Below are 20,479 nucleotides of genomic sequence, written 5' to 3' on the forward strand. Positions count from 1 at the left end.
AGGCCCCGGGAGACAGGCGGCTGTGAAAGCAGAACCTCAAAAAGACCCGCAATGGTTCCTGTTGTCCAGACTCTGGGGCTGGAATCTGAAGACTCTGGCTGTGCGGAGAGCTGTGCGTGAGAGCAAGACAAGGTGCCGCCACCGTGTAAACAAGGACACACCCGCACGCGCCCTCTCCCACGCTCGGCCCGACCGCCGTCCGGAAGGAGACGCCAGGACTGCCCAGCGCCCTCCGGGACAGAGGCCGTCCAGCCCTTCCCTGGGGTCATGTCTGTGCCCTTTCAGCTCGGAATGATGTGAAGGCACCAACCACTCACGAGTGCAATGACACTGTTAGAGTGACTCGGGGTTCTGTGGGGCCCAGCCCCGAGACAGGGACGAGTGTTAGTGAACCCGAGTGGACGCTTACGGCCTTGGCTGGGGGGCTGGGGGGGCGGGAGGGGGTCGTCAGGACCCACCCACTGGGTCAGGTGCTGAACGCGGGGTCACGGTGCAGCTCCTAGTGAAACGGCCCCCAGTATACGCAGGTGCTTCGCCCAAAGGCCCCCCTGGCGTGTGAGTGGATAGGGGACGGGCTGAGGCCTGCGGGGCCAGCGATAGTCCCATTGCTGGGCTGTGGGCAGGCGGCCAGAACCTTCCCCACCGCACAGAGGACCTGAGCTGCGCCCGGACGGGCGCCCCGTCCACCCACCACGACAAGGCAGGCAGGACCTGTGCGCCTGCTGACAGCGGTCGGAGACATCCACCCCGGGGAACCCACATCGCATCCAGGAATGTGAGTGTCTGCTTCACCATCCGCGTTGTTTCTACGTTTACAACCCAACAGGCAAAGCATGCACCCCAGGGACAGGCCCACCCCCGAAGGCGCCGTGCACTCACCTGGTGGGTAAGTACAGGCCCGTTTTGAAGCTCCCAAATATCTGGACCTGAAACAGAAACGACAGTCGGTTCCACCCCATCAGCTGAGAGCCACCAGCCACGGAGAAAGGCCGGTGTCTGCTGCCCTCTGCTGGCGCCTCTGAGCACTGCAGCGGGTTCTCCCCCACGACGCTCCAGGGAGCACAGGCAGTCCCTGCCCCCCGGACACTGGAGGGAGCGTGGCCGCAGGAGGAAGATGTGGAGCTCAGGTTGGGGTCGCGACCTCAGAATCCTGACATGTGGAGGTCATTCTCGGTAGGGGGGGCTGTCCTGGGCACTGTGGGGTGTGAGCAGCACCCCTGGTCTGCACCCACCATCTGCCAGGAGCACTCACCAGTCATGAGAATGAAAACTGTCTCCCACCCACAATGCCAAATGCCTCCGGGGGGCACATGTCCCCCCCCCCCCATGGAGAGCCACTGACTCAGGCCGACAGGAGAAGCCATGGGCAGCAGCAGCTGCTCAGTGAAGTCTGCGTGTCCTCTTCTCTCCTCTCCTCTCGTCTCCCGCCACCTACAGCCCCTCATCTGAAGTGTTTGTGTTTTACCAATCAGGAAAAAAAAAAAAAAAGGCCCCTTCGCCACCCAGGACAGAGCCTAAGAAAAGCTACATAACACAGGAACGGAGCCTAACGCGGGCCCTTAGGACGCACGATCGTACAACAGACCCTCAAGGGAGCCCTGAAAGTGCAGCTGACTCAGTGCAGGAACAAAAACCGCAATAAGCAGAGGCAGCCCTGGGCCCCGCTGTGCGCACTGGGGGGGCTGTGCGGGGAGCCAGGTGGAGGTAGGAGCACAGAGAACAGCCTGCGGGGAGGGGGGGAGACAGACGCCGGCATCGGCCTGAGAACATGACCCCCAGACGACAGGAGCCATTCCTCCGCCCTCCTTCCCTCTAAACGACACTGTTCACCTGCAGGCTGGAGCCGCCTCGGGCAGCAGAGCGCACAGGCGTGCCCTCCTCACACCGCCTCCTGCACTGCCTCTGCCAGGCTCACCAGCCCGAGGGCCGGCCTGGAGCAGCCGACCCCGTGCTAACGACTCGGGAGCCCCGGGCTGAAGGCTGAAGGAAGCTCTTGGCTGCAGATGCGCGGCAGCTGCCCCGGAGGCCACGGTGACCGGCCCACACTCCCCCGCCCCCGCCGGGCAGTGCTCACGTCAGCGCTGGGCCAGAGCTCCTTAATGACGCTCTCGATCCTGTTCACCACCTCCATCCGCATCTTCTCCTCCTCCGGCCTCGGCGACATGTACTCGTAGAAGTCGCTGATCTCCTCGTGCAGGCTGGGAAGAAAGGCAGACGGTCACACGGGCGGCCCAGCCTCAGGAAGCCACGGCCTTAAACAGCCTCATCTAATTAAGTCTGGTCACTCCGCTGATGACGTATCCTCAATTGCTACCTAAATTTTAACGCTGCAACTCATGCTGAGCTAAAATGGGAATGTATAGAACTTAATCAAAAATAGCAAAATAATTCCACAAAAGACGAAAGTCCAAGGAGTCCCTCTGGCATGCTGACAGCGGCAGCCGGAGACCCTGAGCGACCACTGCAGGAACCCGGAGGTCGGCCGGGCAGCCCTGACCCCGGGGAGGTCGGCCGGGCAGCCCTGACCCCGGGGAGGTCGGCCGGGCAGCCCTGACCCCGGGGAGGTCGGCCGGGCAGCCCTGACCCCAGGGAGGTCAGCCGGGCAGCCCTGACCGGGACAGAGAGGGACCCAAGCCCCGGACAGGACGTTTGGGACGCATGTGGCGGTTCTGCTCGCCTCGGGCTCGCCCTTCCTGGGGACGCAGCGACGGGCTGTCTGGAAGCGCCAGGCGACGTTCTGGAAGAGCACCTTAATCTGCCGGCACTTACTCCGGGAGCCTGAGGCCGGAGTTCGGACTGGCCTCGTGTGCCGCCGGGCCCTTCTCGGATGCAGCCGGCCCGACGGTCGGGGCAGCACTGGCCCGGAGCGAGCCCAGTGCTCCTGAGTGACCTCTTCAGGAGGCCCTCCGCTGGGTTTTTACAAGGAAACTGGCCCATGCACACGCACACACACACACACACGCACACACACACGCACACACACGCACGCGCACACGCACACACGTGCACACACGCACGCACACACACGCACACACGCGCGCACACACGCACACACACGCCTGCACTCCCGTGTTTCCTCTGCCAGGAGACCGCTCTGCCTCGGTGCCACTCAAACGCAGTGAGTCCCATCGAAAGGCCACGTCTTCCTCCCAACCCCGTTCCTTCTCCGGGGGCCCCCCTCCCGGGGTCACTGCTTCCCCTACATAATCTGCGGCGTTTCCCTGCCGCATCCTTCCTCATCCTCTGGAGCTAACGGGTCTCCAAATCCTATCCCCTCCCCCCGCCCTCCAAAAACCCCAAACCCACTTCCAAACCAGGCCCTGCCCCCTTAGGGCTCCCATCCGCCTCCCTAGGCCAAGCCGGCAGCCCCACAGGGTCTCCGTGGGTGCCAATCTGGGCACCTGCCAACTCCCTCTCGGCATGCCTATCTGCGGCCTCCACCACAGCCCAGAGCAGCGCCCGCGCCCCTGCAGCCCTGGGCCCGGAACCCCTTCCCACGAGCCTTCCGCTCACACGTCACCTCCCGGGTATGACTCCGACGTCCCCAGGGCTCCCGGCCACTCCGCTGGCCCTCCTCCTGCCTAGCGGTCAGCACAGCCCACCGCCGGCTCACCGGCCTCCCCACTCAGACGCCCCTCTCCTGGCTCGGCCCTGTCCCCAGCCCCAGCGCAGCCCAGGGACGCTCTCCCTCGTTCACCCGTGTGCCCACGCCCATGCCCACGTGGTCATACAGGAGACCGTCATATGTGTGCCTGGTCATACGGTGAGCTCGGCACCAGGGTCCAAGGAGATGGAGGCTCACACTGTGGGGGAACGACAGAACCGGAACGGAGGGCAGGGTGGCCCGAGGGCAACAGACGTCCCTGAAGGTGAGGACGCAACCCCACTTCTCAGAAACACGTCTCCCCATGCACAGCACCGTGTGCACATGGAACTGGTCCACAGCCGAGGGGTGCAGGCCTTCCCAGAACGCAATGCCTCCTGTCTGCCTGGTGAAGTCGGCACATGTGCCAATGTCCTACGGTGCTGACCAGGAGCGTCAAAGCTAAAAAGAAAAGAAACGTACTTACCCTGCCCGCCCCCCCAAATTCTCACTATATCTTAAGATGTAAAAAACAAGGGAGAGAGAAGATGCGGCTGGCAGTGTACAGTGACTGAACAGGGAAAGCAGCCTCCATATCCGACTTCCGCAGCTGCTGGGCACTGGCAACCGTGGTCACGGCTGAAGAACGAGTGTCACACTGTGTCCCCGTCCTGGGTGCGGGCCTGGCAGGAGGCACGGAGGATGAGTCCACGGGGTGAAGTTTTCCTTCCTTTCGCCTTTTAAGCGCGGCCCTCAGACCCGTTTTCCTGGAAATTAGAGCATCCTTTACACGCCAGCGCCTCCATCCACGGACACGGATCCCTGGGTTTTGGGAGGACGGTTCTCGTTGGATTTCCGTCTCTCCCCCTCTCCTGCTATGAGAGAGCGGAACCTGCTGGCTTCTTCCCCCCGCGTCCTCCTTCACCCCCTGACCCTGCCCCCACGTCTAAGCAACTGTGAGGTAACGGGAAGAGAGAAGAGGCAAGAGGCTGTCCCTGGGAGCGCTTTCTCTAACTCGGTCATTAATGCTCTCCCTTCAGGAAAAACTCGAACTCCCCCAGCTCCCTGCGCGGATCTGACCAAATCTGGAAACAGTTGGGAATCTCAAGGAATAACTGACAGTATTCCCTAAGACCAGCTCTCTCCAGAGAAGAGCTCAGTTAACAAACTCAGCCCCCAAGTGGGAGCCCTCAAGCATTTGCAGAGGAAAAGCACCAATAAACACGGTGGCCCCTTTCCCGACCCCCAGGCCCAGTGCCACGGAGAAGGTCAATCACAGGAGCCTGCTCCATGCTGAGCTCTAACAACGAAGGTGCCTGTGTTCCACCCGCACGGTTCTAACACCAAATCTAACACCAAATAGTGTCCGTAATTTACGTTTCACCGACTTGTTTATCTCTGGGGGAAGCGGGGTTAAGACCAGCGAGGCTCTGGACATACACAAGCCGCTGAATGCCTTCCCCGGCGGCCACGTGCTGGCGAAGGGGCCCAGAACCATCCGGCACCTCGCCTCCAGGCCCCCCCGCGCCCCCTGCGGAAGCCAGGTCCCGCAGGTCAGAGGTGACTCTGCTTAATAACCATGCACATGGGGGAAGGCAAACTCCCGACATGCACGTAGCATCTCCGGAGGCGGGAACCAGGAGCAAGGCCAACGGGGAGAGAGCTGTTGAGATCTCCTGGGCAAGTGCTGGTGTTGGCTGTGGAATCTTTAAAAGCTTCAGTGAAAAACGCAAGGACAGGCTGATTCACAACGAATTCACTCACAGATGCCACAAACATAACGTAAACAAACCCAGCGGACTTTACGAGGTCCTGTATCCCTTCAAAACTAACCACCACAAAACAAACTCCGAGAGAGATGGGAACCTGCAGCCGTTTGGGAAAGCGCGCAGGAACAGAGCAACCAAACACACCAGTCACCTGAGGGCAGCGAGCAGCCGTGAGACCCCACGCCTGGCTCCGCTGCTCCACCCCGAGGGCCCTTTCAATTAGCCACTGGGTGGAACTGAAGCATAAAGCCTACTGGGAATTCACTTAAAAAACATTTTAAAGTATTTTTTATTAAATTTATTGGATCAACACTGGTTAAGTTTTTATTCTTACTTTTTGTTGTGCTTGTTATTTTCTTTTTGGTTCACTGGCATTCTTTATATATTACTAGAGGCCTGGTGCCCGAATTCGTGCATAGGTGGGGTCCCTAGGCCTGGCCAGCGACAAGGGCCGATCGGGGCCTGCTGGCCTGGGGGAGGGGCAGGGGAAGGGATGGGGGAGGTTGGCCAGCTGGTGGGAGGGACTATGGGAGGTTGGCCGGCCAGCCAGGTGGGGGGCGCAGGAGCAGGAGGGCAGGGGGGAGGGACCGCAGGAGATTGGCCGGCCATGGGAGGGACCAGAGGAGGTTGGCTGGCCATGGGAGGTTGGCTGTGGGAGCGCACTGACCACCAGGGGGCAGCTCCTACACTAAGCATCTGCTCCTGGTGGTCAGTGCACGACATAGCAACTGGTCGACCAGTCATTCCGGTCATTCGGTCGTAAAGTTGCTTAGGCTTTTATATATATAGATGGGTATTAACCTTTTGTCATAGAGACATATGGCAAATACCCTTTCCTGTTTGTCTTTCCATTTTGTGAGGTTTTTTCAATGCGTATAGACTGTTTATTTGCGTGGACTTATGCCTATGACTCTTTGCGAAAAGGAACAGACGGCTGTGGTAAATGAATGTACTGGTAACAAGAAAGGGCAGCTCAGCTGCCCCTGCGGAGGGGGGGTGCATTAGGGAGTGTGGGGGGCGGTAACCTGCAAGGCCACGCCCACCTACAGGAGGCGCTGCCACTTAATGCCACCTGCGTCGGAATGGGCGCCCTGTGCTGCGCGCACCCCCTTCCTCTTGTGGTATCATTTTTATTTTAAAATTCTGACATACACTTCAAAAGATGAGCTGAACAAGATAAACGGTACAGGCAAACCGTCCTGCGCAGTCGTTAGCCATCAGCCCGCGGTCTCTGCGTTAGGTCTCCCTTTTCCAGTTTCAAAGCTTTTCGCCTTGAGGTTAGGGAAGTACCCGACTATCAGAGAATGAGGAGACAAGCCGCAGCCTCGAGACACTATCCACAAAACCCACAACCTGATAAGGAACAGGTATAGAAATATCCTCTCAACAAAACCACCCAAAAACTCGGCAAAAGACCTACACAGGCACCTCACACACACTCACCAAAACAGACGGCAAACAAGCACCTGAAAACATGCCTGGCATCACGTGTCACCAGGGAACTGCAAATAAACCACGAGACACCACTGCACGCCTATCCCAACGGCCAAAACCCAGATCACTCCGACTGCCGGGAGCACGTGGAGCCGCAGGAGTACACACACACACACACACACACACACACACACACACCCCGCGCGGGAGGGCAGCGTGGGCAGCCACGCGGGAGGGCGGCTGGCGGCTTCTTACAAAACTGAACACTCGTACCGTCGGGTCCAGCAACCACGCTCCTGGGTGCTGACGAGTGAGCTGGGGACGTGTCCACACAGAACCCGCCGAGGCGACCGCGGCTTCTCCCATCCTGCCAGGCCCTGAGCAGCCACGGGTCCTTCAGCAGGTGGGTCAACCCGCAGCCCGGCAACGCGGACCAGCCGGTGCGAGAAGGATGAGTGACGGAGCCGGGAGCACGGAGGCGCCTCACCTGCGTGTTACTAAACGCAGGAAGCTGACCGAAGAGGCTACACGGACGGTGCGACTCCAGCTCATTCGGGAAAAGGCAAGACGATGCGGAGACGGTAAAGGGGTGAGTGTTCGCAGAGTTGGGGGGGGGAGGGGCGCAGCGGGACTGTCCTGTACACACACAGGGGTGCGTCGTCACACGTTATCCAACCCACGCGACGCACACCACCAGGAGCTCAGGACCCGGCAGCAAAGGTGGCCCCGTGGGAAGGGACGAGCCTCTCCACCTGCCACTCAACTTGCCGCGAACCTCAAACGGCTCAAAAACTAGAGTCTACTTACAAAATCCGACGTGCTTCTCTGGGCACTTTTCCTTTTATTGAGCTATCACTCACTCGTAACTTTTCAAACAGCTGCTCAGTGTCCAGCGCCCTTTTTTTTTTTGAAAAGACATTTTATTATTTTACTATATAACATAGTAGTGAATATATCTGATTGCATTTTCTCAAATGGCAAATGAGAACAGGACAGCATTTTACTGAAAACCTCAGTATCATCTGTCTTTTGGAGGACTCCGTTTCCTGCGGCGTCTATGACACTGACCACAAGGACACCAACGGTGCGCAGTGGCAGAGAGCGCTTTGCTAAGCTGTTCTATCGCGGGTCCCTGCTCCAAGTGCTCATCTTTTCCTTCTAATCTGGTTCTCCATAATTCTGCACAGGACCTGGCCGAGGGACAGGCTTGGTGTGTTCATACGGAATACCCACAGAAGGATGGTAGCAAACTTGCGTCCTGCCTTCAGATCTCAAAGCAAGTTCTACTTTGCAGTCACCGTCAGCTGGAAGAGAAGAGTACGTGGATTTATGACAAACAGTATAAAGCTCCATTCTGGATTGGAAATAAATGTTTCAAAATGGTTCTGTTCGATATCGCCCATTTCACTGCTGATACGGCCATGGTGAATCAAGATGCTTTATCAGGTGGAATGGAAAAATATTTGAAGAGAAAATGCTTTTAATATTTGCTTCTGGGCAGACCTATTTTCATCCCTGACGTCTGCTCACCGCGAGCCCGCCATCTTGCCTCCCAGCGCCCTTTACTGATGGAGAAAAGGACGCTCCAGCCTGTCCCGTGGCCCCTGGCCCCTCCCCTAGCAACTCCGTGGGGAGCCAGTCCTGTCCTGCCGTCCGTCCGGTCCGTCCGGGGAGGCTGCGGTTCTGGATGGAGCAGGCGTGGGACACCCCGGCGGCGTCACCCCATGGCCACGGCCCAGGGCGGGCACACGGCCGCAGCCCGCAGGGCGGCTTCCTGAGGGCGGCGCACCGGCACTCCGCAGGTCCTTCTCTTCCTTGGCCTCGAGCTGTACAAACAGAAGCGGGGTCTCCACAGCCGCCCCCTCTTTTCCTCCAGCTGCAGGAGGGAAGCCCTGGCAACAGGGGAGGCGGGAGCCGGCACGGGGAACGCGGCACGTCCAGGAGCCCCGGGTGCTGAGCCGCCCGGGAGCCGCTGCGCGACAGGCACCCCGGCACCGGGCAACATAAAGGCCTTCGCCTGGGTTTTGCTTAAACCAAGAGGATTTCCTTCCTCCTGCCCTCCAAAGCCCCGATTCACACGCAGCCTCGATGCCGCATTCAACTCGGGCCGTGGGTCTGTCAGCTTTCTTTTCGGATCTGCTGCCGTTCTGAATATGTAGGGCTCAGGTCACCCGGCGAAATTCTTGTGTAAATCGGTAAGCAGCTGATCATACAAAACCAGTCCTCCCCCGAACTCATCTCGAGCGTGTTTTCAAAAACGTCCTTGGCTGCTCCTGCCTGCTGACGCCTCTCCCTCAGAAGCAGGTTCACTGGTTTGTGAGGACGGCATTCCCACGCTTCTCCAGTCTTTCGTGCTCCCTGTGGCTTTCCTTCCTCTTCCCACGTCTGGCTTGCTTTTCAATCATTTGGGGGTTTTGATGCTCCAGTGAGTGAAACCCTGTTCCCTTCTTACATGTGTTCTGTCATGTAGAAAAGCTGGTGGCGTTTGTGTTTATAACCAACCAGACAGGCTTCCAGCCCAACCACGACCAGGCCGACCAGCCGGCGCGCAGCCGCGTCCCGCCCGACGGGCACCGGGCGCTGCCAGCTTCGCGGTGCCCCGTGCACACTGGATGGCTGGCCACGCCCATCAGGCGATGGGCGGGTCTGCACGGTCCTCGTCCGCTAGAGGCAGACGCTAACAGACAAATGTCACGTAGGCTTGTCTCAGTCAAGTCACTGTCACCAGCATCTCTTCTGCTTTCGCCAGGACAGGGAACATGGTGGTTTCTTCCTTCCGTGGCGACGATGAGGACGAGGATGAGGATTAAAATAAAAGCGACAACTCAGAGGATGTGGCCCCATCTCCAGCTCCCACAAACAAGCCACGAAGTTCATCGTGACAACAGAAAGGACGAAAGCCAAAGAGCAGACCACCTTCATGTTAATCAACGCCCCCCCCCCCCCCGTTCCAAACCAGAGAAGCTTTCCTCACAAACTACGAAGCAGAAACCACGCCTGACGCTTCCACGGGGCAGCCACGCTGACCACAGAAAGACAGAGCACTTAGAGCATGGATTACACAACCCCCGGCCGCACATGTATGTTGTGTAAGCCTCAGACCAGATCCATTTAGTAGTAAATGCCCAGCGCATCTGCCACTACCCTTCCCGTCCGCGTGCGCTGCGCGGAGCCTCTGCCGATCTCCACGCGGGCGCCTGTCCCGGGTGCTCTTTCTAATGGGCTCCCACGCAGGCAGCCCCTGCTCACTCACCGACCACTGCCGGCTCCACGCATTCAGCCCCAGCCCTGAGGCCAGGGAAAGCTGTGAAGCCCCGGGGACACACTAGGCGATCAGACAGCCCCCCAAATTAGTGTACACACACACACTCACCTGGGAGCACCCCAGCCACCCCTTCTCCTCCGGCTGCGGGGGGAAGCCATGGCAGTGAGATGCAGGCTACAAATCACCACTGAGGACGCCTGAGGCCTGCGCCCAGGGGAGCAGCGTGGGAAGGCAGATGGCCGCGCCCCATGGAGGCGCCACAGGAAGGGGAAGCCCGTGGGCTCGCTGGCGCGGCGTGGCCGTCCAGGGCACCGAGGGCTGCCGATCAGATCGCCGGTTACACGGCCGGTTACACAGCCTGTGGGGGCACAAGAGGCGGCCAGTCTGTGTTCTGCTTGCACACTGGTGTTCCTCTCTCTCCCTCTCTCTCTCTCTCCCCCTCCCTCTCTCCATCTCCCTTCCTCTATCTCTAAAAATCAATAAAAATTATTTTTTTTAAAAGGAAAAACAAGCTCCTCCCCCCAAAACTAGAATGTCAGCATCTCCTTCTAATTGTTCCAACTGGACATCACAGGAACCAAGTCATGTGAGTCACACATGGAGCCGGGTCTCAGCGAAGTGGCGGACACATCCCAGCCCATCCGTTCCCTGTGGGGACTTTCACATTGTGCTTTCATTTCAGTATCACCCCGAAAACACCCGCAGAAGCCTGCCCTGCTCACCCCGCGCCTCCCTGGGAAGGGGAGCCGCCCGGGATTCCCGGCCCCCGTGTCTGCTCCCGCCACACCACCGCCAAATGGGACCAGGACGGGTCTGCACTCCTCAGGCGCAGTCAGCCCTGACAGGTGCACAGCGCACACCCGCAAGTTCGGAGGGTTTCCGAGTGGAGGAGGTGGGGAGAGAACTGAGTGGGCACGTGGCGGAGCAAGAAAGGCACTTGGAATGCGCTCGCGACACCACGGCTGGCATAGCGAGCTCACACTGGCAGCGATTTGACTGGACTGAGTCATCTGTCCCATAACACTCATTTCCACTTTTATTGGTTTTGTCATTTTATATGAATTTAACTTGTTAGTTCGTTTTGTTTTTATAGTCTTTGAGGATAAGCATGTTATACTTGTGTGCATTCTCACGTTCTAATAAGAACAATTTCAGCGACGGTGCTGAGAGCAGCCAAAGGGGAAGGACAGCCTTGGACCAATGGGGCCGGGGAAACTGGACATCCACACACAGAGCAATGACCCGGGACCCCTACCTCACACCACATACAGGACCCCTACCTCACACCACACACAGAAGTCAACCCAGGATGGAGCAAAGACCCAACCTTACCAACTAAAGCTGGAAACACGAAAAGAAACGTGGCAGAGTCGGCAGGGAACTTGGCATTTAGCAGGGCCGGATATGATATCACAAGCACAGGCAACAGCAACAAAAAAAGGTAGCTTGGACTTTGTCAAAATTGAAAACTCTCATGTACCAAAGGACACTATCAATAAAGGGAAGATGAAACCAACAGAGTGGGAGAAAATACTTGCAAATCACATATCTGATAAAGGGTTACTATCCAAAATATCTGAAGAACTCCTACAATTTAACAACAACAACAACAACAACAAAATACACCACACAAAAATGGGCAAAAGAATTGACATTTCTCCAAAGAAGATACACAGATAACCAATATGTACAAGAAAAGATAGTCAACCTCGTTAGGCATCAGAGAAATGCCCATCAAAACCACGAGATGCCATTTCAACCCATTAGGACGGCTACGATTTTAAAAAAAAAAGTGCTGGTGAGGATGCAGCAGAAGGGCCAGCGCCCCCTGCCTCGCTGAGGGGATGTCAGCTGATGTGGCCACAGCGGAACAGCTGGGCAGCCCTACAAAGGTTAAACAGTGTCACCATCTGACCCAGCAATGCCACCCCGAGGTGCAAACTCAAATTGCAAGCAGAGATGCAGACACCTCTACACCAACACTCACAGCATTATTCACAACAGCCAGAAGGCGGCTCCAACCCAAACTCCATCAGCAGGTAACTGCTGCCACCACAAAGCACAGTGAGACTGTAAGTCAGTCACAGGAAGACCGTGCGGCCAGGAAATGAACGACTCAGAAAAACCCGAACAAAGCAGCTCGACACGTTAGTCATTTAGCACGTGGAGCAAGCGAACAAGCAAGTTGTTACCCTTTTAGGAAGACTGAAAACAGCCTTACCGGTGTGGCTCAATGGATAGAGCGTTGGCCTGAGGACTGAAGGGTCCCGGGTTCTGGTCAAGGGCACATGCCCTCGTGGCGGGCTCAATAACCACTAGGGGGCGTGCAAGAGACAGTTGATCAATGATTCTCTCTCATCATTGATGTTTCTATTCCTCCCTCTCCCTTCCCCTCTGAAATCAATAAAATATACTTTTTTAAAAAAGAAATATTAAAACACTTATAGACCACATTCTGTTAGGACCCAAAGGGGACCTAGGAATCAAGGGTCACCACAACCTAGTCCGACAGTCCCAGTAGCTTCTCACATGTCACCAGGGGGTAAAATCTGCACAGCCCGTCCCAGCCCCCCCCCCCCCCCCAGGCACTGCTGGCTTCACAGGATGGTCTCCCAGCAGCCAAGGAGGTCACACACAAGCCCTTCCACCATCAACTTCCTCACCATGGGCACACGTGACCTGCCCTTCAGCTGCCCTTTGCTGAGGCCCTGCCGCGCTGCACAGCGGCACGGTCTGCACAGCGGCGGGCCGCCTCCGAGAAAACAGCCTCCCACTCGGCCAGCCGGCTGTGCACCTCGCCTTGCTGCTGGGCACGTGACTGACCCTCTGGCCAAGGACAAACACCAATGTCCTCACTCAATGTCACCAAGTCCACCGTTACCTCACCTTCAGATAAGGAAGTGATAAGCAGGAGAGTTAGACACCAGCACAGCAGTGCAGCTCACAGGAGGACGTTATGACTGACACATTTACACACCCTCCGCACACACAGACACGCACCAACACACCCTCCGCACACACAGACACGCACCAACACACCCTCCGCACACACAGACACGCACCAACACACCCTCCGCACACACAGACACGCACCAACACACCCTCCGCACACACAGACACGCACCAACACAGCCAGGGGCAAACCGCACAGCCACTGCACCGAGACAACCATACGCGCGGCGGTCAGACCCAACCTGCTGGGGGGAGAGAGGAGCGGAGAAGCCCTCAGCGCAGTTCCCCGCGTTCAGTGGTGGCCATCAGGGTCTTTCCGGGAGCCTGGAAGAAGGGACCCCGCAATCCGGCTGGAAGGCCGCGCGGCCTGCTCCCGGCACGGGGCGCACAACAGAGACAGAAAGCCCCTCGGAGGCCCAGGGCAGGCAGCGCCGCGCAGGCCCTAGTGTTGGATGGCGGGAAGCGTATCTGCCCCCCCCCCCCCCCCCCCCCCCCCCCGATCGCTGCGCTTCAGGCCAGGCAGACCCGGGGAAAAGGCCGTGCAAAACGGCAGAAGCAGTGAGACCTCCCATGTGGATGGAAATTATTGTTTAAGGATCGTTTACAACGACACAGACAGGAGTTGAGAGACTAACAAATAGCTGACAGCTTATAATAAAGAGCTTCTCTGAAATGGCATGTTTGTTGTTATTTTTGTAGTCAAGTTGATCAAAATTATAAGAAAAATGATTAAATGCACAACCTAAAGTTTCTAACACGATGACAGTAGGCAAGCACCAAGGAAATGCAGGACACATCACATTCTCTTGCTGTTTCTTGCTGTTTGACACAATTATTCTGGCAACCATTATCTGTTAATCATCCTCACATCGCAAACCTAATTCAGCATTTCTGGCGAATGCGGCCCCGTCAGCACCCAGCACAGTGGCGCTGGGCAGCAGGCATTCAGGGGGCAAACCCAGAGCGGGCCCCGTCGCTGTGACGGTGACAAACAAAACCCGGACATGCGCTCTGCGATGCTGTGTTCCCACTCAATCATGTGCAAGTCCAGCGAATTCTCCCGAGCCCCCCTCCACCCACCACAGCTCGGAGGGGGTAACCTAGCATCCATCCCCACCCCGTGCCAGCGCTCACTGGGCCTGCGCACAGGAGGCACGTGCGGGCGTCCACGCGGTGCTGAGCAGGCCCACTGGAAACACCTTTGGGGTCTCTGATGGGAAATGGCTTAAAAAATGATGGTACGGCGCTGGCCGGTGTGGCTAAGTGGATAGAGCGACGGCCTGCAGTGATTCTCTCATCATTGATGTTTCTCTCTCTCTCCCCCTCTCTCCTCCTTTCTAAAATCAAGGAAAATACATATTAATCTTTTGTTATTCTCCTCTCAGGAGGAAATAAATTCATGCCTTATTTACATAATTAAAATGAAGAAAAATGTCTGCATTGTAAACTGCCTGTGACTCACCTCATGTGCCATTAAGGAGTTCAAGTCCACACGATCACAGGAATCTCACTGATGAAGGCCCGAAGACACACGGTCCTCGCGTTTAAACACAAACACCCTTCCCTCTCCAACAATACAAACACTCCTCCTTGCTTACCAATAACCAGATCCCTCACCACCCAAAAAACAACAAACAAAAAAAGCACGTTCGACACCAGACCACATTTCTAAAAAGTCTTAGACATAATCTCAAATTTCTTAATAAGCATTGTTACTTTCAACCCGCGCAGCTAGGGGATTCTGAACCTCTGCTTGAAAAGACCCTTTGAGCAGCACTTCTCAACCTGTGCTGCCTACGATTTTAAAATATGATATGAGGGCCCCCCCCCGCCCCGGCCCTATAAGCCAGGATCTCAGGAGCACCCGGGCTCCGGTCACTGGAGACTGCTTTTCACTCCCTCAGACGGAGACCCTGTTTGAAGTAACGGGCTGGAGAGCTACTTGCCCAGCTCGCTAAGCAGAACACCACGACCTGCAGGGCTGTGGGGAGCAGGGCAGGCTGGGGGCACTGTGGGGAGCAGGGCAGGCTGGGGTGGGATGGACACCACCCCTGGGGTATCTGACACCCCAGGTGAGGCTGACAGGTACACAGACCTGTGAGAGACGAGCGCTAAGAACCTGCTTCCAGGTAAAGACAAAGTCACTTCACCAGCCGTGACACGTGGTAAAGTCACTGAACCTGCCTGAGGTTCAAATTATCGATTAAAACAAAATGTAACGCCGCGGAGAGTCCCCAGAACTGACTTACGCTGCACAACTGGAGCTTGGCTCCACAACTTTGCAATTCTCCCCAAATGAAGCTCGCGCCCCCTAACACTCCCATTCTCTAACCCTCCCCACCCCACCCCACCCCCGCCCAGCCCCTGGCAACCACCAGTCTACTTCCTGTCTCTATGGCTTGGACTACTTCCGGGGACTCTCAGAAATACAGTCATTCCACAGCTGTCTTTTGTGACTGGCTGTTTTTAACTCAGCAAGTCCTTAAGGTTTGTTCATGTTGTAGCATGTGTCGAATTTCCTTCCTTTTTAAGGCTGAGTAATATTCCACTATGTGTAGACACCGCATGGGTTGCTTCGTTCTGATTTTTTTAACCATATGTTATTTGGAAGTCACATTCAAGAGAGATATGTTTAAAAAAACACACCACACCACCCAGGCTGTGGCAGAGGCTTTTGCAGATGAATGCCCTGGCCCTTTGCAATCTACAATTACCTAACAAACTGCAGCTGGGTCAGAGAGACCTAGAACATCCAAAAGAAGGCCCAAGGCCCCACAGCAGCTTGCAGTGCTTCACAGCTGGGCCTCATCTGGGCACCTCCAAATCCCAAACGAAGAAGAGGAATCTGCAGATCTCTCCGTAGCTCCTGCTGGGTAGCCTCAGGCAGAGGCTAAATTAGCACCTCCTTAGATCCAGGAACCACTGTACCTAGTGGTCAGAGTGGGACCATCCAGATTACAGCTCCTCACATCCATAAGGGACACACTCAGGGGGCAGACTCAGTGAGCACCAAAACCCCAATGAAGCAAGTCTTGCCCCAGAAGGGTGTCTCCAGCACAGAAGTTCTCCCACTGCAGACACAGCTGATTCTCACAGCCAACTGGCCTGAAGGTCAATTCCTCCCAGTGATACCTACAACAACCAAGGCTTAACTACAACAAGACTGTGCACAAAGCTCACAAAGGGGTGCACCAAGAGTGTCCACCTCAGGTAATTGGGGAGGCTGAGCCACTGGGCCCTACAGGACACCTAGCACACAAAGCCACTCTACCAACACAGGGAAGCATAAAAAATGCGGAGACAAAGAAACAGGTCACAAATGACAGAAATGGAGGAAAGCAAACGACTGGATATAGAGTTCAAAACCACAGTTATAAGGTTTTTCAAGAATTTTCTAGAAACCACCGATAAATTTAGTGAGACCCTCAATAAGTCTAGTGAGACCCTCGAGGATATGAAAAAGGACCAACTAGAAATTAAGCATACACTGACTGAAATAAAGAATATTATACAGAGATCCAACAGCAGACTAGAGGATCGCAAGAATCAAGTCAGCCCTAGCTGGTTTGGCTCAATGGATAGAGCATTGGCCTGTGGACTGAAGGGTCCCAGGTTCGATTCCAGTCAAGGGCATGTACCTGGGTTGCAGGCTCATCCCCAGTAGGGGGTGTGCAGGAGGCAGCTGATCGACGCTTCTCTCTCATCGATGTTTCTAACTCTCTATCCCTCTCCCTTCCTCTCTGTAAAAAATCAATAAATATATTTTTATAAAAAGAATCAAGTCAAAGATTTGAAGTACGAAGAAGTAAAAAACACCCAACGGAAAAAGCAAAAAGAAAAAAGAATCCAAAAATATGAAGATAGTGTAAGGAGCCTATGGGACAACTTCAAGCGTACCAACATCTGAATTATGGGGATGCCAGAAGAAGAGAGAGAGCAAGATATTGAAAACCTATTTGAAGAAATAACAACAGAAAACTTCCCCTACCTGGTAAAAGAAATAGACTTACAAGTCCAGGACGTGCAGAGAACCCCAAACAAAAGGAATCCAAAGAGGACCACACCAAGACACATCATAATTAAAATGCCAAGAGCAAAAGACAAAGAGAGAATCTTAAAAGCAGCAAGAGAAAGAAACTCAGTTACCTACAAGGGAGTACCCATACGACTGTCAGCTGATTTCTCAACAGAAACTTTGCAGGCCAGAAGGGAGTGGCAAGAAATATTCAAAGTGATGAATGCCAAGAACCTACAACCAAGATTACTTTATCCAGCAAAGCTATCATTCAGAATTGAAGGTCAGATAAAGAGCTTCACAGATAAGGAAAAGCTAAAGGAGTTCATCACCACCAAACCAGGATTATATGAAATGCTGAAAGGTATCCTTTAAGAAGAGGAAGAAGAAGAAAAAGGTAAAGATCCAAATTATGAACAACAAATACACATCTATCAACAAGTGAATCTAAAAATCAAGTGAATAAATAATCTGATGAACAGAATAAACTGGTGATTATAATAGAATCAGGGGCATAGAAAGGGACTGACTATTCTTGGGGGGGAAAGGGGTGTGGGGGATGCGGGAAGAGACTGGACAAAAATCGTGCACCTAGGGATGAGGACATTGGGGAGATGGCAGAGGGTGGGGTGGGAACCGGGTGAAGGGGAGCTATGGGGGGAAAAAAGAGGAACTGTAATAATCTGAACAATAAAGATTTAAAAAAACAACAAAAAAATCACATAAGCAGATTACAGTTCTACACCCTAACAAGACTATACCTTAACAAATTTAAAAGAACAGAAACTATACAAAGTATGCTCTCAGAGCACAATAAGATTAAACTAGAAATTAGTAACAAAAAAGATAGCCAGGAAATCCCAAAATACAATATTTGGAGATTAATCACACAATACTTGGAGATTAAATAAAACATGGGCCCTAAACGAAGTCTCAAGAGATATTTCTAACTATATGAAAATGAAAATACAACTTACCAAAACTTAGGGGACACAGAGAAAGCAGAGGACAATTTATAGTACTGAATGCAAATATGAGAAAAGAGAAGCCGAAGAAATCAATTATCGCCCTAGCCCAGTGGATGGCAAACTCATTAGTCAATAGACCCAATATCAACAGTACAACGATTAAAATTTCTTTTGAGAGCCAAATTTTTTAAACTTAAACCAGTGGTCGGCAAACCGCGGCTCTTTGGCCCCTTGAGTGTGGCTCTTCCACAAAATACCACGTGCGGGCGCACGTACAGTCCGATTGAAACTTCGTGGCCCATGCGCAGAAGTCGGTTTTCGGCCTGGGCGAGTCTATTTTGAAGAAGGGGCGTTAGAAGTGGGGGTGTCGGGAGACACGGCACAGGCGGGATCCGCAGCGTGGGGGAGGCGCTCCCGATTCACGCACGAGTTGAGGATGGGAGAATTGGAAGGGGCCGACCTCAGCGAACGTACCTCAATCAGAATGAGGACGTTTTTAGCAAAGGCCAGCTTAGGAGGACCCTAATTAAGTTAATAACAATGTACCTACCCATATAGTTTAAATCAGTGATCGGCAAACCACGGCTCGAGAGCCAAATGTGGCTCTTTGGCCCCTTGAGTGTGGCTCTTCCACAAAATACCACGTGCGGGCGCGCATACAGTGCGATTGAAACTTCGTGGCCCACTGCACAGAAGTCGGTATTTTGTGGAAGAGCCACACTCAAGGGGCCAAAGAGCCACATGTGGCTCGCGAGCCGCAGATTGCCAACCACTGCCCTAGCCGGTTTGGCTTAGTGGAGCAGTTCTCAACCTGTGGGTCGCGACCCCTTTGGCGGTCGAACGACCCTTTCACACGGGTCGCCTAAGACCATCCTGCATATAAGATATTTACATGACGATTCATAACAGCAGCAACATGACAGTGATGACGTAGCAACGAAAATAATGTTATGGTTGGGTCACAACATGAGAAACTGTATTTAAAGGGCCAGAAGGTTGAGAACCATTGGCCTAGTGGATGGAGCATTAGCCTGTGGACTGAAGGGCCCAGGGTTCGATTCCAGTCAAGGGCACATGCCTGGGTTGCAGGCTCAGTCTCCAGTAAGGGGCATGCAGGAGGCAGCTGATCAATGATTCTCTCTCATCGTTGGTATTTCTACCTCTCCCTCTCCCTTCCTCTCTGAAATCAATAAAAAAATATATTTTTAAAAAAATCAATTATCTAAGTTTCTACCTTAGGAAACTAAAAAAAGATGAACAAATTAAATTTAAAGTAGGACAAGTAAATAATTAAAATGAGAACAGAAATCAGTGAAAAGAAAAAATCAATAGAGAAAAATCAATGAAATTAAAAGCTGATTCCTTGAAAAGATCAATAAAATTGACAAACCTCTAGCCAGATGAACTAAGAAAAAAAGGAAGGAGACACAAATTACTAATCTCAGAATGAAAGAAGGGCCATCAGTCTTGAGCCCATGGACAGTCAGAGGGCAATAAAGGCACATACGGGCGATTCTGTATGCCCACACAAACACCTGCACACACGTCGATGGCAGCTTTAGTCATCATTGTCCAAACTTAGAACAGTCAGGTCCTTCCGGAGGTGACAGGCTCATCCTTACACAGTACTCTCAGCATTTAGAAAAGCCCCTATGAAGCCAGGAAAGATACGAAGGAGCCCTAAATGCAGATTGCCAAGTGAAAGTAGACAGTCTAAAAGGCCACATGAACATTCTGGAAAATGCAGATGCTGGGACAGCTAGTTATTCACAAGCAAGAGAATGAAGATGGACGCCTACCTCACAACACACACAAAAATGAACTCAAAATGGGTCAATGATCGAATGTAAGAGCTAAAACTATAAAACTCTTAGAGGCAAACACGTGGATTAATTTCCGGGATCTTAGATTAGGCAATGGTATCTATGACATGACAGCTAAGGCACAAGCAACAGAAAAAAATAATAGGTGAACTGGAATCCGCTTACAGGAACTGCAATTTAGAGGAAAACAAGCACCCTTTGTGCTTCAAAGGACACGCTCAGGAAAGTGGGGTGGAATGGGAGGGAATGTCTGCAAACCATCCATCTGGTAAGGGGAGCATCATAGAAAGAACTCCTATAACTCAACAACGAAACTTTTAAAATGGTCCCAGGATTTCAATAGGTACTTCTCCAAAGATATACGTTTGCCCCTTACGCACAGGAAGATGGGCCGCCGTCATGAACATCATGAGCCACAGGAAGATGCAGACAAAACCACACGGAGACTCCACTCCACACCCACGAGGGTGACTGTCACCCAAAAGGCGGACAGTGAAAAGTGCGGGAAGGGCGTGGAGGGCCTGGAGCCCTCGTCCACGGCGGGGAGGGGCGAAAAGTGTCACAGCCGCTGTCTATGACCCAGCAATCCCACCCTCGGTATTCGCCCAACAGACATGGAAACACACGTCTACACAAAAACTTGCACACGAATGTGCGTAGCAGCATCAAT

At 54.0% G+C, this 20,479-nt stretch overlaps 1 protein-coding gene and 1 pseudogene across 2 annotated transcripts in view; both read right to left on the minus strand.

The window, feature by feature from the left end:
• The window catches only part of TENT4B (terminal nucleotidyltransferase 4B), a 45,411-nt gene that overhangs the window by 14,373 nt on the left and 10,559 nt on the right, over nucleotides 1-20,479 (minus strand). For both annotated transcript variants that reach the window (XM_036345530.1, XM_036345531.1), the window contains 2 exons: nucleotides 2,075-2,198; nucleotides 880-926 (listed from right to left, as the gene is read on the minus strand). In XM_036345530.1, coding sequence (XP_036201423.1) covers nucleotides 880-926; nucleotides 2,075-2,198 — 171 coding nt within the window. The remainder of the gene's footprint in view (nucleotides 1-879; nucleotides 927-2,074; nucleotides 2,199-20,479) is intronic.
• Nucleotides 6,106-13,453, minus strand: LOC118674162 (annotated as a pseudogene).

Source organism: Myotis myotis, unplaced genomic scaffold (assembly GCF_014108235.1).
Source record: "Myotis myotis isolate mMyoMyo1 unplaced genomic scaffold, mMyoMyo1.p scaffold_m19_p_19, whole genome shotgun sequence".
NCBI classification, from domain to species: Eukaryota; Metazoa; Chordata; class Mammalia; order Chiroptera; family Vespertilionidae; genus Myotis; species Myotis myotis.